The following is a 17612-nucleotide window of genomic DNA, read 5'->3' as shown; positions in this document are numbered from 1 at the left end:
TAATGAACTTAATGAACTCCTTTCAACTGTATTTGCTTTTTAAAAATTAGTTATTTTTATTAACATATAATGTATTATTTGCCCCAGGGATACAGGTCTGTGAATCATCAGGCTTACACACTTCACAGCACTCACCATATCACATACCCTCCCCAATGTCTATAACCCAACCACCCTAGATCGCAATTATTGATTAGCCATATTATTCTTCAGACATGCAGAGTTTTGACTGGGAATAGTCCTTATGTTAATTGAGCTTCCTTAATTATGTTTTTATGCAATTTTTGTGGTTATATAAGATATATATGACTTACGTGTTTTTATAGAGTCTAAGTTGTTGGAGGTATCAAATGAGTAGCTGCTACCAATGCGTCACAGCTTAAGTGAGACTCTGGGTCCAAGTCTTTATACCAAGGAGAACATCAAAACAATGGTAATGAACCCTATTTTAGGGCTCTGTAGAAACTATCAGTCTGATTCTTCCTGGAATCACCAAGTGATTGGGTGATTGGGACTGAATGAATGCAGGCTGCTCTTAATTATTAGATCTCTCTTTTTCATCATATGTAAAACTTTAGTAATTTAACTTCTTCCTATGCATTTGTCTTATATCCCATTAGTAGTTAAATCTGAATGATTGTCATTTAACTGTGCAACATTTCTTGCATTCTATTTACATCGCCTTTATTCTATTCCAAACTTGTAACATGGTGTTGTTCACTGTTACATTGGCTGCCTACATAGTTTCTGGACTAGAGGGTCTTCTTTTTAAAAATCTTCTATATTGTTTCTTTCTTTGTCCCAAGTTTTTATTTAAATTCTGGCTAGTTAACATATAGTATAATATTAGTTTCAGGTTTAGGATTTAGTAATTCAACACTTCCATACAACACTCAGTGCTCATCATGAGAGGTGCACCCCTTAATCCCCATCACCTATTTCACCCATCCCCCTTCCCTCCATCTCTTTAGTTACTTCCCCCAAATCTATATTGTGTAGCCATATTTATCTTGAAAATAACAATTCAAATCAAACAAAAACCCCCCTAACAAGAACCTCTGCTATCCAAATAATGCTTACTGATGTTTATGGTCATTGAAAAAGTGTGGGGTGGCTGCGTGGCTCAGTGGGTTAAAGCCTCTGCCTTTGGCTCAGGTCATGATCCCAGGGTCCTGGGTTCGAGCCCTGCATTGGGCTCTCTGTTCAGCAGGGAGCCTGCTTCCCTTCCTCTCTCTCTGCCTGCCTCTCTGCCTACTTGTGATCTCTGTCTGTCAAATAAATAAATAAAATTTCTAAAAAAAAAAAAGAAAGAAAAGAAAAAGTGACTCAAATTTACCTTGTAAATATCATATTCTATTATATGGCATAGACAGTATATGCAATAATCACACCCTAAATTTAGTTCCTTTCTTTTTGATGACACTCTATAGTGTACTCTCCATTTCTATACTTATTTCTTAATATCATGAAATTCTATCATTTTTTATTGCTCTCATTTTTAAAAATAAGATGTAACCTAATCCTTGAACTTAATCTCAACCCTCCCTCTGTAGATTCTGCTCCCTGCTCTACACTCTCATACCACACTGCTGACCCAGGTGATGTCTTGTACATTCTGACATGTTTCATAATGTTCCTCCCTAATTTATCCACCCATATGATAGATTCTGAGAATTCAGTATGGTGTTTGCAATTCCCATATTTCCTACACAATTCTGTTACCTTTACACTGAAAAAAAGGTATTGACAAAACAGTGCGATAAACCTGATCTTTGATGTATTTTAACTTTTGTTTTGCCCTCAAGGTAGATGGAAAACCTATGATCAACACACCAGGTATGCCACTTCGTGGGATAATCAATGGCATCTCATTTGATATTCTCTCTACCTACATCCAAAGTCTTATTTTTCAACACTTAGATCTTAATTATGAAGGAATTTATGTAAAATCCTTGCAGTTTCTGTTTAATGTGACTTTATCACTCTGGAGTTAATAATCAAAGAGTAATGTGGTGGACTAATGATAGCACACTCCCTGGGTTCATTTTGGTAGGCTTCTCTGACCGGCCTCAGTTGGAGCTGGTTCTCTTTGGGATAATCTTTTTTCTTTATCTGATGACACTCCTAGGCAATACCACTATCATCCTAGTATCCCTCTTGGACTCTAAACTGCACACTCCCATGTACTTTTTTCTCTCCCATCTCTCCTTCCTTGACCTCTGTTTCACCAGCAGCATTGTTCCTCAGCTTCTAGTCAACCTGGGTGGTTCAGATAAGTCCATCACTTATGGTGGCTGTGTGGTTCAGCTCTATGTCTCTCTTGCCCTGGGATCCACAGAGTGTGTCCTCCTGGCTGTGATGTCCTATGATCGCTACATTGCCGTCTGCCGTCCTCTACATTATGCCTTTGCCATGCGCCCTGGACTCTGTCACATCCTGGCATCTGTGGCATGGCTCAGTGGGGTTGCCACCACCCTCATACAGTCCACTCTCACCCTGCAGCTGCCTTTCTGTGGGCATCGCCAAGTGGATCATTTTTTCTGTGAGGTCCCTGTGCTCATCAAGTTGGCTTGTGTGGACACCACTTTCAACCAGGCAGAGCTCTTCGTGGCTAGTGTTTTATTCCTAGTGGTGCCTTTGTCACTCATCCTGATCTCCTATTGGCGTATTGCCCTAGCGGTTCTGAAGATCAAGTCAGCCATCGGACGGCACAAAGCATTTGGGACCTGCTCCTCCCACCTGATGGTTGTCATAATCTTCTATGGAACCATCATCTTCATGTATCTGCAGCCAGTCAAGAGTAGGTCCAAGGACCAGGGAAAGTTTGTTTCTCTCTTTTACACTGTGATGACCCCCATACTCAACCCCCTCATCTACACCCTGAGAAACAAGGAAGTGAAGGCAGCACTGAAAAAAATTCTTGGGGGAACTTTGACTTAGTGAAAAGTGATTATCAAGAATTTTTTAGAAGGCAGTTATTATGACTGATTAATTTAATGGATGATGACTCAGTAAATTATTTGGTTATGTTCATAAACCTATAGTGGGTTTCATTAGAAAAAAAAAATTAATAGCACTTGAATTTCTGAGTTGGACAAACCTGAGTTTGAATGCTCATTTCATGACATAATAGCTGTGTGAACTGAACAATTTGCATAACATTTCTACCATCTATGACCTGGAAAGTGTAATATTGAACAACCCAAATTAAAATTAGATCACTATACTAAGCATTTGATTTTAAATAAGGTTTGTTTGTAAAGTCTATTGTATTTAATAGACACAACGGTATGCTAGATGGGTATTGTTATGCCTTATTTTGCAGAGATCAAGGTATTTTAACTATTTGCGCAAAACAGAAAGAAGAAATGTTGAACTTCAGTGGTATTGCTCTTTCAACAGACTGTGGATTGTTGGATCCTGAAGTTGTGGTCAAGTCTCCATCACACACTGAGCTCATTTCTATTCTAGCACTTTCCCTCCTGTTTGACAAGTTTCTGATTTTTTGTATTTTTCTCCTTAGTAGGTTTTTGAGAATGGCAACTACATTTTGACTTAATAATGACTTAAAGTAGAATATATTTACAGGTGACTCCTGGATTTGTATTTTCTATCTATATTTTCATCTTCAGCTATGTGTTTTACTTCTCCACCTGGGTGTATTAAAACAACTTCAAAATGAGCACATGGTAACTAAGTCAAAAGCTTCTCTGCTTTTGGCTCTTTCTCACTATTCTCAATATCACAAAATGAAGCATGCACCATCCTAAATCCTGCCCTTTCTTTCACCAACTGTATGTAACCTATACACAATTCCGTAGATTTTACCTTTTAATTATCTCTCTAGTTTACCCACTTCTTTCCATTTTAATTTCCTGCTACCTGCATACTGTGGAGATGGCTTCTTTACTAGATGGAGAGATATTTATTTAATTACTTGCTCACATCTTCCATTATACCCTCTATCTTACATTACTAGGTGCACATAATTTTTAATGCACTGTGGAACATATGCTTGCCTTATCTGCTTTAAGAAATGCAATTATTTGTCCAACAATTATTGAGACATTGAGAGCACAGATGTGAAGGAAACAGTACCTTTATATGCTAGTGGTTCAATTCAGTTAATTGGTAGATTTTCACTTTGTGATAGTATCTATTACTTAACAAAATAAGTCATTAATGGGGGAAAAAGTCACTTTCAGAAAGTTGGTTGCAAAAAATCAAATCTATCTCAAGCTATAAGCTTAATGGCTATGTGTTTTTATTTTACTTGGATATTTGTTACTAAATTGATGTGGTTGCAAATTAACTTTATCTAAACAGTGGCACATCAACTTGAAAAAGGAGGAAAGAGTTTATATTGTTCTTTGTTAAGTTACAAATAAGTTAATATGTGTATAAGAAAGAAAAGGATCCATGGGTGAATTTTAAAGACTGACAGCTTATAACAGAAGCCAAATAGTCTTCAAATGGTACAATACACTTTAGATAACTGAGAGGCCGTTTTATTTAAAATTATTAGAAGAGCCAGAGGATATATAGAATATAAAGACATGGTTGGAAATAGAATGTTTTTCTTTGTGCTCAGGAGTGCACAAACATCTCTGAACTCCAAGTAAACTGGGGCTTAATGATTTAGAAAAACATATGGGAAATGAAAAGATTTCTTAGGCAGAGTTTGGGAATTGTTGATAAGCATGATCAGAGACTTAGATAACCAAGGAAAAATGGGGACTCTCCTATTTTGAGTAACAATAAAGCAACAATTCTTTTTTACTTCTATAGGGCAATTAAAGTGTTTAAGTGTAGATGCGATAAATAAGAATAGAATTATTAATTTCTCTGCTCAAAATTGTAAAGGGACAGTTTACTAGAGTGAGAATAGCACAATGCAATAATGTCTGGCATTTGGTGTCCCAATGGAACTCAGTCCATAGACACCATGATATTGTGAGCCGGTTGCTCAAGGGACTTACTCTTGAGGTTATTTCTCTGAATTCTGTGTGATTACTGAAAGATAGCATTTTTCTACTGCCTCTTGCATTACAATGGGATAATCAGGATGAATTTAATTGGTAATGTTTTGGAAAGTAATGTTTTGGTAAGCTCCTGATGTCTTAGTGAATCCTTACATGATAGGGGGAAATTATGACCGCAGGGCTCTTGTGCGTGACCATGTCCCAGCATCCTCTCCTACGGACATTTTAACGAGTTACACATTTTCCATAGAGGGAAGATGGTAAATCTCTAACCCTTCTGGGGACATGATTAAGTCACATCAACAGGACTTTTTTTTTTTTTTTTTCTCTTTCCTAGCTTAAGCCATTTCTTCATTGCAGAGGTAAGTCACTGGGTTTCTAACTTCCAAGTTCTTTCTCTTAGAAGTGGAGTCACCTAGGTTAGCTCACTTTCTTCTGACATGTTTCCAGGCAAGTCCTGACATCTAGTCTAGAAACCATCTAATTTTTTACCTTATTTGGCATGAACATTTCCATGTTGTACCACATACGGCATGGATCAGGATTAACCACTTTTGGAGCTGTTGCAGAGAGATTCAGGGCCCAGAGAGGTAGCTTTCGAGGTGTTGTTTTACTTTGCAAGTGAAACTGAGGGTCAGACTTCACCTGTGGTCCTAACTCTCAGCCATAGCTTCAACATTTTTGCATACCTTTCCAGACAGTGGTAAGAGCTAGGTATTATTTTTCTAGGCATATTGCTATCCGGTTTAGGGGGCAGTCAGTGACTGGAGTCTACAACAACCCAGACTCCTCTTTTCTTAGAATCTTACATGTGGTTCCCAGCTAGTCCTTTCTGGGATCTTAACCTGGGGACACCTTTTTATTTCCTCTCAAGACACAGGCAGCTGAAGATACTGCAGACAAGAAAGTAACTCCTGAGGCCAGAATGAATGTTCTTGGACTGAAATAGGTATATTTACATTTATGGTCAGGTCCTATGTTTTATGGCACATAGACCAAACTGAAATTAAAGCAACTCAGAATCATGGAGTCTGAATTTCAGACTAGTCTTTTCATGTTGTCTTTGACTATTCACAAACAGGAAATATCTCATAAAATTCTTTTTATTTTGTTCTCTCCCTCTTTCTTCCATCCAAGTACTGATCAGGCCCGACCCTGCTTAGCTTCCGAGATCAGACGAGATCGGGCGCATTCAGGGTGGTATGGCCATAGACTCTCTCCCTCTTTCTTATACCCAATATTCCTTCTGCTCAAAGGCAGCAAAGACTGGGTTTAAATTGTTCACCCCTGATTCTTCTATATTCTTCATACCGAAAAAAAATAACCATTCCCACCCAAATATTTTTGCATTTAATAAACATTTGTGACACATCTTACCAGGGTATGGTGACAATCTCATTGAATTAAGAGGGAATTAATTGAGGATATACATTATTTGCTCAACCAATTCATCTTAATTCTGACTACAAATAAATTCTCAAAAAAATTGGCTCTGAAAGGAGATCAATATATGACAGGTATGTCCACTTACCACCCTCTTTGCTGCTTTGTCTACTTGCAGCTGCAGTCTCCTGAACTGCTCTGGGGCTGTCTTTGATTCTATAGACAATGAAGATGCTTGTATTTTACATCAGCACATTCCCTCCTTTCATGGCACATATCATAATTATCTTGTTTTGAGAGAACATTTGAATTCAATTTTTTAAAAGAGTTTTTAATTAATAAATTATTTTAGAGAGAGTGGGGGAGGAGTAGAGGAAGGGAAGCAGACCGACAGCCCACTGCATGATGCTGGGGCAATCCCATGACCCCAAGAATACAACCTGAGGCCAAACCAAGAGCGGGTTGCTTAACCAACTGAGCCACCCAGGTGCCTCCAAACTCAATTTTTTTTTTTTTAAAGATTTTATTTATTTATTTGACAGAGAGAGAGAGAGATCACAAGTAGGTGGAGAGGCAGGCAGAGAGAGAGGAGGAAGCAAGCTCCCTGCTGAGCAGAGAGCCCGATGTGGGCCTTGATCCCAGGACCCCGAGATCATGACCTGAGCTGAAGGCAGAGGATTATCCCACTGAGCCACCCAGGCGCCCTCAATTTTTTTTTTTTAAGATTTTATTTATTTATTTGACAGAGAGAGAGAGAGAGATCCCAAGTAGGCAGAGAGACAGGCAGAGAGAGAAGAGAAGCAGGCTGCCTGCTGAGCAGAGAGACTGATGTGGGACTCGATCCCAGAACCCTGAGATCATGACCTGGGCTGAAGGCAGAGGCTTAACCCACTGAAACACCCAGGCGCCCTGAACTCAATTTATTAAAAAATTGCTTTTGAGTGCAAGTTTTCCTGTATTAAAAATTACATCTAGTTAGCCGACAATATTTGTGTCCTTTGGCCTAGATTTATTCTATTTGGATGAGAAAGTTGCTTTTAGTATGTTTAAAGTAAGTTTCTGTTTTGTGTTTTGTAGTTGGGTCTAGAAAGGAATAAAAGGGGTGGGGGGGGGGGGTCTACCAGAACAGTAGCAGGTTAAATAGTTCATAGCAACATTTAGAATACATGGGCTCATCATTACAATAGCATTTTCAACTCATGCCCTACAATCACACAGTGAAATAATGGAGGGCACACTATTCTCAAAGTGAGAATAATTCCACTTAGAGAAGGAGGTAAGATGTAGGAATTCACAAAATCCAGTAATCCATGTAGCATTTCTGATAGGGTCAACCTAGAATAGCAGACTGGGAAAGTGACTCTAGAGCTGGAATCTGGTGAGTAGGTTTTTAAAGGAGGAAAAGCTCCAAGTGGGAATGAGCAGCTATGGGGGTGTCCAGCACAAGCAGGGGGCATGGGCTTTATCAATGATAATCAGATATGATAATCAGGCTGGACCCTGTGTGATATGGAAATACCCAGAAGTTTACTATATCCTAAGGCAGATAGAAGAGAGGTATATCCAAAATAGCATTGATTAGGATCATTTCATGTTCTGAGGTTGGCACTATTAGTGGTCTTTAAAAGTGGTGAGTGACTGTGGAGACACAGAAAGCATTATCTGCAAAGGTGTAGAGAACCCTGTCCCATGGGCTGCTGCATGTCACTATGGGTAGGTTCTAGACAAAGGGACTAAAAATGCTCATGTTAAAAGGTCTTTTCAGTTGTCAAATGCAAAATTCAGCTTTATATGATAGTTTAGAGCCCAGGCTATAGTGTGTTTGAATGGCAAGGAAGACTAGTCTGCACAGAAAGGAGACACTGAAGCATAATGGGGGGTGGTCAGCATCTGGGGGGACTGGAAGGGAAGTTGGTTGGACTTTGAAAGAAACTTCTTCAGTATTGGTAAAAGAGGCAACAATTAGCATGATTTATTTGGTTCCCAAATAGACAATCTCATTGTTTCCATTGTATCCCTGCATATTTAAGGAAATGTGTCTTTCTTTATAGATATTTTCTGCTTTAATTAAGAAAACAGCGATAGTATTTTGTAATGCAGGTGTTTTAGTTTTGTGAAAAAATATACAAATAGTTTACAATATAGCCTCTTAATTTGCTGTTTTATATGAAAATTATTAAATTATTAAACTGTTTCTGAAATATTTTTAAAAATTATCTTGTTACTTTTGTGTTACTATAATATGCTATTTTTATACTTTTGGGGGATGTTATATTAATATTCATGATTACTTTTGTTTAGTATGCTATGTAAAATATTATCTTTATTTTTACTAGATTTTATTTTCTGGCATTTTTCTAACTTATTTATCTTATTTTTTTCTCATTTTATCTTATTTAAAGGAAGTATTAAAAACTCTGTTCACATTTTAATATTCAAATAAAAAAATCATTTAATAATCCCCAATTGAAATTTTGGCACCCTCTTTCACCTAAATTTCTATTATATATTTAAGTTTCACAGCAATGAGTTAGAGAATATAATGAGAGAAATTTCTATTCTCCACATAATTGAGTTTTTCATTAAAGCTTAATACCTGGTCAATAACACAAACTTTATTATATGACCAGTGTGTTGTGTATTGTATGTTTGTTTTATGGAAATTTAGTAGGGCTATGTCTCATTGTAGATTAACATATAGTTATAAAGTAACTGTGAGAATTAGAACTTTAGCTTGCATGTTAGCTTTTATAATGTTAAACTGTGAGTGTTTGATGTCAAAATTTACTAACTTTGGGGGCACCTGGGTGGCTCAGTGGGTTAAGCCTCTACTTTCAGCTCAGGTCATGATCTCAGGGTCCTGGGATGGAGCCCCGCATCCAGCTCTCTGCTCAGCAGGGAGCCTGTTTCCCCTTCTTTCTCTGCCTGCCTCTTTGCCTACTTGTGCTCTCTCTGTCAAATAAATAAAATTTTTGAAAAAAATTTTGAAAAAAATTTACTAACTTTGAAAATCTTATGATATATTATGTTTTTAACTCATTCAAGTCACCTTTCATTGTAACTCCCTCTTTCTCCTTTATTCCATTCTGGGCAAGTTACTCAGGCATATCTTTTACTCAGCTTTGTTTTCACTTCCTTGGTACAAATTAAGACGCAATTGCTCTATATGTCCTTAATCGTTTTCTACAGCCTGTTTACCTTTTAAAATCAACTGTTGTTTTGAATCATTTGTTTTAGTAACACCCTTGTCTTAAATTTATTGAGTGTGAAGAACTACTGTTTGCTTCCCAAATATTTATACTGGTTTTTGGAAAAATTCTTCTGAAAGTATATGTTCTTCATTGAACTTTTGTTTCTTGAAGGTCACACATTTTCCTTTTTGTCTCTATCCTTGGTCTTGTTTTGTATTTTACTTGTTTTTTGAGATGTTCAAAACCTAGGTCCAGTGTTTTTATATTTCTTAAATATCCACCTTTGGATGTAGGTAGTGATCTAGGCTTATTGTTTCCTGAATAAACAGAACCATTTGTCTTCCTTTCTTTCTTTTTTTATTTTTTCTTCTTTTCTTCTCCTAGATGCTTTTTTGTGTTTTCCTCATTAAGCACATTTATTTGTAGTGAACATTGCTTAATATATATTAAATACACTTTTATATACTTTAAAACGGAGGCATGTTTTATTAAACTACTTGCTAAACATGATCTTTTTTCACTCCATCTTTTTAAAATAGGAAAAATATTTATTCATATTTGAACAATTACTATTTGTGTTACAGAAGTCAAAACAATAAAACAGTGAATGGCAAAATCTCATCTCTCTCCCAGAGGTCTACCACTCCTATAAGCCACTGCTCTGAGCAGCTTCCTGTGTATCTGCATATATAGGGACATATGACTATACAGAATTCCCCTAATTTAGGCACATATACATGGAATGTGATACATATGTTTACACATTCCATAGTTTGAGAATTGTTCCTGTTTAGAATATTCTCTTTCTACTCCCTGTTTGATATGTTGAAACTATAAGATTTGAAGAGAAAAGTTGTAGGAATACTGCATTCACTGCCAATATTTACAGCTTAATAATTTTTCTATAGAACTAATTTAAAAACCTTCAAAGCTTAGTAATTTATGATGCTCTTAATGAGTAATGAGGATTTCTAACTTGATCAGAAAAATTGCTATGATTAAAAGGTCCAAACTCAGTGTTATCTGAAGTGGAATTAATTGCTTTCTGTAAACTCTGCAATGCATCTTTGTCAGGTAACTGGACACTGCTGTTCTCTGTGAGTCCACTTGTGGATGTGTAGAGTGAAATCAATAAAGGTTCAGAATGACAAGGAGGGTAGACTGAGGCAATGTTTATTCCCCATGCATATTAAAGGTAGTGGTTTCAGGGTTCACCAGTGAAGGGGCTGGGGACATTTTGCAGGGCTCTTACATGAAGTAACAAAGACAGAACTAAAAACAATTAATTCTGCATAATATTTACTCAAGAAAAAAATGAATTTGAAAAAGGAAGCATTTGCTTTTGTAATAGACATATATTTTCTTTAGTAATACATAAAGTACATGAAGTTTCCTACTGGGAAAGAATGGGGCAAATAGACAAAATAGTAATGAAGATATTACAGGATGGTTCCATTTTGTAATTACAAGATTGAGGTGGAGTTCATCAAAACCAAGAGGACTTTGTGTGGTCTGACTCCTACTTATCATGTTATAAGTTCCCCTATCAAATTCATGCCTTTTAATACTTGTATTTTATTTCATTTAATTTCACTTTTTAATTTTATTTTGTCTTTGTAAGTTTTTATTTAAATTCTAGTTAACATACAGTATATTAGTTTCAGGGATAGAATTTAGAGATTCATCACTTACATACAACACCCAGTGTGCATCCCAATAAGTGCACTCCTTAATGCTCAGCACCCATTCAAACCATCCCTCCACCTACTTCCCCTCCAGCAACCCTCAGTTTGTACTCTATCATTAAGAGTCTTTTTTGTGGTTTGTCTCCTCTTTTTTCCCCCTCCCATATGTTCATCTGTTTTTTTTTTTTAATTCCACATAAGCGTGAAATCAATACAGTATTTATCTTCCTCTGATTGACTTATTTTGCTTAGCATAATACACTTTAGCGCCATACATGTTGTTGAAAATGGCAAAATTGCATTCTTTTTGATAGCTGAGTAATATTCCATTGTGTGTATCTACAACATCTTCTTTTTTTTTTTAAGATTTTATTTATTTATTTGAAAGACAGAGATTGCAAGTAGGCAGAGAGGCAGGCAGAGAGAGGAAGGGAAGCAAGCTCCCCACTGACCAGGGAGCCCAATGCAGGGCTCGATCCCAGGACCCTGGGATCATGACCTGAACTGAAGGCAGAGGCTTTAACCCACTGAGCCACCCAGGCACCCCCACATCTTCTTTATCCATTCATCAGTCCATGGACATTTGGGTTCTTTCCATAGTTTGGCTGTTGTTGACAATGCTGCTATAAACATCAGGGCATATGTCCCTTTAAACCTGTGTTTTTGTATCCTTTGGATAAATACTTAGTAGTACAACTGCTGGGCCATAGAGTAGCTCTATTTTTAACATCTTGAGGAACCTCCAGCCTGTTTCCAGAGGGCTACACCAGTTTGCATTCTCACTAACAGTGTAAGGGGATTTTCCTTTCTCTGCATCTTTGCCAATACCTGTTGTTTCCTATGTTGTTGATTTTAGCAATTCTAATATAGCCATGTTTAAATAGATGGCAGAATAGCATGTGTTTGAGGTAGCTCCAAGGTGGAGGAAGATTGGTAAGGCCTGCTTATTCATTTATTTGGTAATAGTATCTACTAGTAACTCTACTATTGACTAGAGATGTGTTAGTCTCTTTAGGGAAAACGAAATAGGTATGAAATGGTGAATGCAATTTAGATGAATTGCTGACTAATTTTTGGGAGAATACTTTGTGCTGAGCCACCTAAGGACCGGGTGCTACAAAATTACATTTTATATGACCCTTGGCCTCATGACTCTCAGAAGTTGTTGTGAACAGATACTTGCACAACTTAATCATGTGAGCAAATAGAGAAGATGTTGTATATTATCTAGTCAAGTGCAAAAAAAAAAAAAATTACCCCATTAGCTAGTTTCCCATTCAAATAAGGACAAAGGTTTTGGAGTGTAGTATTAAAGTATGATACTGAGGAAAATTTCATTGGTAGCTGCAATGTAAAAGAAGGACTCACCTTTTTATGATGAAATCATAATTACTAGTTTGCTAAGTATCATTATTTTATAAATTGGATACAGTGCCATCATTGGAAATAAAATATCCCCTTAATTAATTGTTTCCAAAACAAGAGCCACATTTTGTATTCACACTTTGAGCTGATGACTAAAGTACACATGATTCCAGGAAAAAGAAATCTAAAACCATATGGATAGGATTTCACTTCCTAAAAAAAATTGATTATAGAGCCTGGAGTATCCTGAGTCTCTGGAAAAAGGAGTAGGCAAAACAAACAAACAAACAAACAAACAAACAAAAAAACCCACCACGACCACCACCACCACCACCCAAAAACCCCTAAGAAATAAACATAATGAGAAGGAAGAAGAAAGGTAGTGGAGAGAATTAACTGGAGGAAGAAATAGACTTGTTAAGTGTATATAATACACTATATATATATACAAAATACACTATGTATAATATATACACTATATATAATACACTATATATATAATACACTACAGTATTATATATTATATACACTACATAGTGTATATAATATATTATATAATACTATATTATGTAATAAAATACTATATTATACTATATAACAAAGAATAACTATTATACTATAAAATACTATATTATATAATAGTTTAGTATTATATAGTACATTATATGCACTATGTAGTGTATATACTATATATATACGTAGTATGTATACTATGTATATATATACTATACTACATATATATACTACGTATATATACTATATATATACTATATATACTATATATACTATGTATATACTATATATAGTATATATACACGTAGTATATACATAGTATATATATAGTATTACTATATTATATTATATATATTATATATATTATATATACTATATTATATTATAGTATTACTATATATATACACTACGTATATATATGTAGTATATACGTATATATACTATACTATATATACTACGCATATATATACGTTATATATACATATTATATATGATATATATAATATAATATGATATATAATAGATATGATATATATACTATGTATATATATAGTATATACACTACATAGTGTATATAATATATCATATAATACTAATATAATACATAATAATATACACATTATATACACTATAAAGTGTATATAATACACTTGTTAAGTATATGTGTGCCTTTGACTGGGTCACATAAGCTCTCAGGACTTAATTTTTAAAGTAATGCCATTTAAAAAAATGTAATGACTATTACGTCTGCTATATTTTTAAAAATATAAATATAAATATAAAATATATAATAAAAATAAAAATAAAAATATAAATTTATAAATGGCTTCCACTATTTTGGGTGATGAAAAATGGTTTTATTTCCTCTTGATTGAAAATTGCTTAAAACAAACCTGTTTTTTTCCTTCTATTGAAATTAGTTGTATTTCCCATCTTTCTGTAACTAGAAAGAGGTTAATATAAACAGGTAAATTTGATTGGATGGAAATGATGGTCTAATTTATTTCCTGCAATAGATAATATTGCTTCCCTCAATACACACACAGTTTTATTGACATATAACTGATACACAAAAATCTTCACATATTTGAAGTGTAGAGTTGATGAATCTGGACATATTTATGAACTATTCCCCTAATCAAGGTAATAAACTACCTGCAAAAGTTTTCTAGTTTACTTGTGTCCGTGTGTGTGTGTGTGTGTGTGTGTTAAGAATACTTAACATAATTTGCCCACTTAACACATTTTAATTGCATAATTGAATTTAATTGCATAAGTGTATTGTTAAATTCAAGCAATATGTGGACAGTAGTTTTCTAGAATTTTTTCATTTGTATGACTGTAATTTTATAATCATTGAACAACTTCCTATTTTTCTCTCCTCCCATCCTCTGGCCACCACACCATTTTATTTTTTTGTTTCTGTAGGTTTAACTGTTTTATATACCTCATGTAAGAGGAGTATTTTTCCTTCTGTGTCTTGCTTATTTCACTTAGCATAATGCCATCAAGGTTTATCCATATTGTGCATTGCAGGATTTCTTTTTTAAAACTGAGTAACATTACATTAATATCAAATGATATAATATTCATTAAGAGTGAGTAATAAATACCATCTCAATTCACCCATAGATGGACACTTAAGTTGGCTGTTGTAAATAATGCTGTAATGAACACAAAAATAAAGATATTTCTTTGAGATCCTGATCTCAGTTCTTTTGGATATATACCAAAAATGGGATTGTTAGGTCATATGGAAGTTTTGTTTTTAATTTTTGAGGAACGTTGATTCTGTTTTCATAATGACTGTACCATTTTACACCCCCACCAACACCATACAAGGATTCTAATTTCTCCAAAACCTTGTCAACATTCCCTATCTTTTTTGATAATATCCATATTTACAGGTATGATGTGATATTGTATTTTTCATTGCATTATCTTGATGATGACAATGCCAAGCACCTTTTCCTATACCTATTCAACATCTGCATGTCTCATTTGGAGAAATGTCCATTCAAGACTTTGCCTACTTTTTAATTAAGTTTTTATTTATTTATCTATCGATTTATTTATTTATTTCGCTATTGTTTCATTTGTGATTCTTATATATTTTGGATATTCACTCCTTATTGAATATTTTCTTCCATTTCCTAGATTTACCTTTCGTTGCCTGTGGTTTTGGTGTCATATCTATAAAAATATTGTCAAGACTAATGTCATGAAGCATTTCCTTTATGTTTCTCCTAAAAGTTTATGTTTTAGATCTTACGTTTAAGTTTTCAGTACATTTGGAGTTGATTAATGGTGCATATAGTGTAAGCTAGACGTCCAACTTCCTTCTTCTTTTACATGTAGATATTTAGCTTTCCCAGCACTGTTTATTGAAAAGACTATCTTTTTCCCATTATGTATCCGTGGTAACTTTGTTGATGATCCAGTGGTTGTATATAAATGGGTTCTATCTGGGCCCTTCATTTTACTCCACTGATACATACATCTACATTTATGCCAGTACCATAGGTTCTAATTATTGTAGCTTGATGATGATGTTTTTACATATGTCTACTCTTCTCTATTTGAGAGAGCATCAGAGGAGAAGATGTGTATTTCTTTACAATGCACATAGTAGGAAAAAAGATCTAAGCTACTAGATGTAAGGACATAGGTTCTAAGAACTTAACATAGGATACTTTTGGGGGAAGTATACTGTCTCATTTGACCTTATATAATATGTCATCTTTCTCAACTGTAACAGCCTTTGGGAACACACTTTGCATATGGGGATGGCGAGGAGTACCAATGAGACCAGACTAACAGGTTTCGTCCTCTTGGGGTTTTCTGATTATCCTCAGTTACGGAAGGTTCTATTTGTGGTCATTTTGATCTTGTATTTATTAACCATTTTTGGGAATACCACCATCATTCTGGTATCTCGTCTGGAATCCAAGCTTCATACGCCAATGTATTTTTTCCTTTTTCATCTCTCCTTTTTGGATATATGCTTTACCAGCAGTGTTATTCCTCAGCTCTTGGTAAACTTGTGGGATCCTATGAAAAACATCACCTATGGTGGCTGTGTGGTTCAGCTCTATGTCTCTCTTGCCCTGGGATCTACAGAATGTGTCCTCCTAGCTGTGATGTCCTATGATCGCTACATTGCCATCTGCCGTCCCCTCCACTACACTGTCATAATGCATCCTCATCTTTGTATGGCTTTGGCATCTTTGGCGTGGCTCAGTGGGGTGGTCACTACTCTAGTACAGTCCACTCTCACCTTGCAGCTACCTTTCTGTGGGCATCATCAAGTGGATCATTTCATCTGCGAGGTCCCTGTACTCATCAAGTTGGCTTGTGTGGACACCACTTTCAATGAGGCTGAGCTCTTTGTAGCTAGCATTATCTTCCTTATAGTACCTGTTTCCATCATCCTGGTTTCCTATGGCTACATTGCCCAAGCAGTTTTGAGGATTAAGTCAGCTTCTGGAAGAAAGAAAGCATTTGGGACCTGCTCCTCCCACCTGATGGTTGTCATAATATTCTATGGAACCATCATCTTCATGTATCTGCAGCCAGCCAAGAGTAGATCCAAGGACCAGGGAAAGTTTGTTTCCCTCTTTTACACCGTGGTGACCCCCATGCTCAACCCTCTTATCTATACTTTGAGAAATAAAGAAGTTAAGTGGGCATTAAGGAAAGTTCTAGGAAAGATTCTGGGAATAAAGTTTACATGATTATTTAAAAAAAAGGTTTTTTAAAAAGCACTACTGTGATGAACATCTATTTGTGTGTGGTAAAAAAAAATTAAACTTTTTTTAAAAAACATTAAACTTTTTAATAAGAGCCTATTTGGGTCATTTTCTCCCATTTTCTTTTGGTTAATTATTTATACAATATTCTATAATATACTGTGGAATATATGTGTCTAGTACCATCTTTGCCTTTACCCAATAGCAACAAAAAAATAGCAAAAAAAAAAAAGTCAATACTTCAATCTATTCTTAAATATCTTTCCTCCTGAAATATATCATCTATGAAACCCCTCTGAAATTGTTGTTTTTCCATTTTGAGAAAAAAAAAATTGAGAAATGTTTTAAAATAGTCATTTCTTTTTTCTTTTTTTGTGAAAAACTTATTTAGTCTCTCAGCTTTCATGTATTTCTAGTTGGACCAGTGTCTTCCCTTTTTCCAAAGTTGTGCCTAAGATGGAGGAAATTGAGGCAAACTGTTATGAGGCAGAATTTTTATTTTCTCCTACACTCTATCCTCTTAGAATGTGATATCAATGTGTAGAAGAGCATAATCCACATGGGAACAAAAACCATACATTCAGGTAGAGGATAAAGTAGAAAGAATGAACCTGGTTCTATTATTTTGTAGTTGAGCCAATAAAAGCAGTTCTAAGTGACTGACAAAGGTAGGTGAGCCAATAAACCAGTTCTGACTAAATGACTGACTAAGTGATTGACAAACCACATTTATTTTCTTTTTTA

General features: G+C 35.3%; 1 protein-coding gene across 1 annotated transcript; it reads left to right on the top strand.

Moving 5' to 3' along the window:
• Positions 1–2007: 2007 nt before the first annotated feature.
• LOC308342686 (uncharacterized protein) lies at positions 2008–16853 on the top strand (the record flags this gene model as incomplete). Its single annotated transcript, XM_080803256.1, is given in 3 exon segments — positions 2008–2939; positions 15825–15865; positions 15868–16853. Coding segments are annotated over 3 exon segments (1959 nt in total).
• Positions 16854–17612: the final 759 nt, after the last annotated feature.

This window comes from Martes martes (assembly GCF_963455335.1).
Source record: "Martes martes genome assembly, chromosome: 5".
Taxonomy (NCBI): Eukaryota; Metazoa; Chordata; class Mammalia; order Carnivora; family Mustelidae; genus Martes; species Martes martes.
This window is presented reverse-complemented; position numbering and strand designations above follow the sequence as displayed.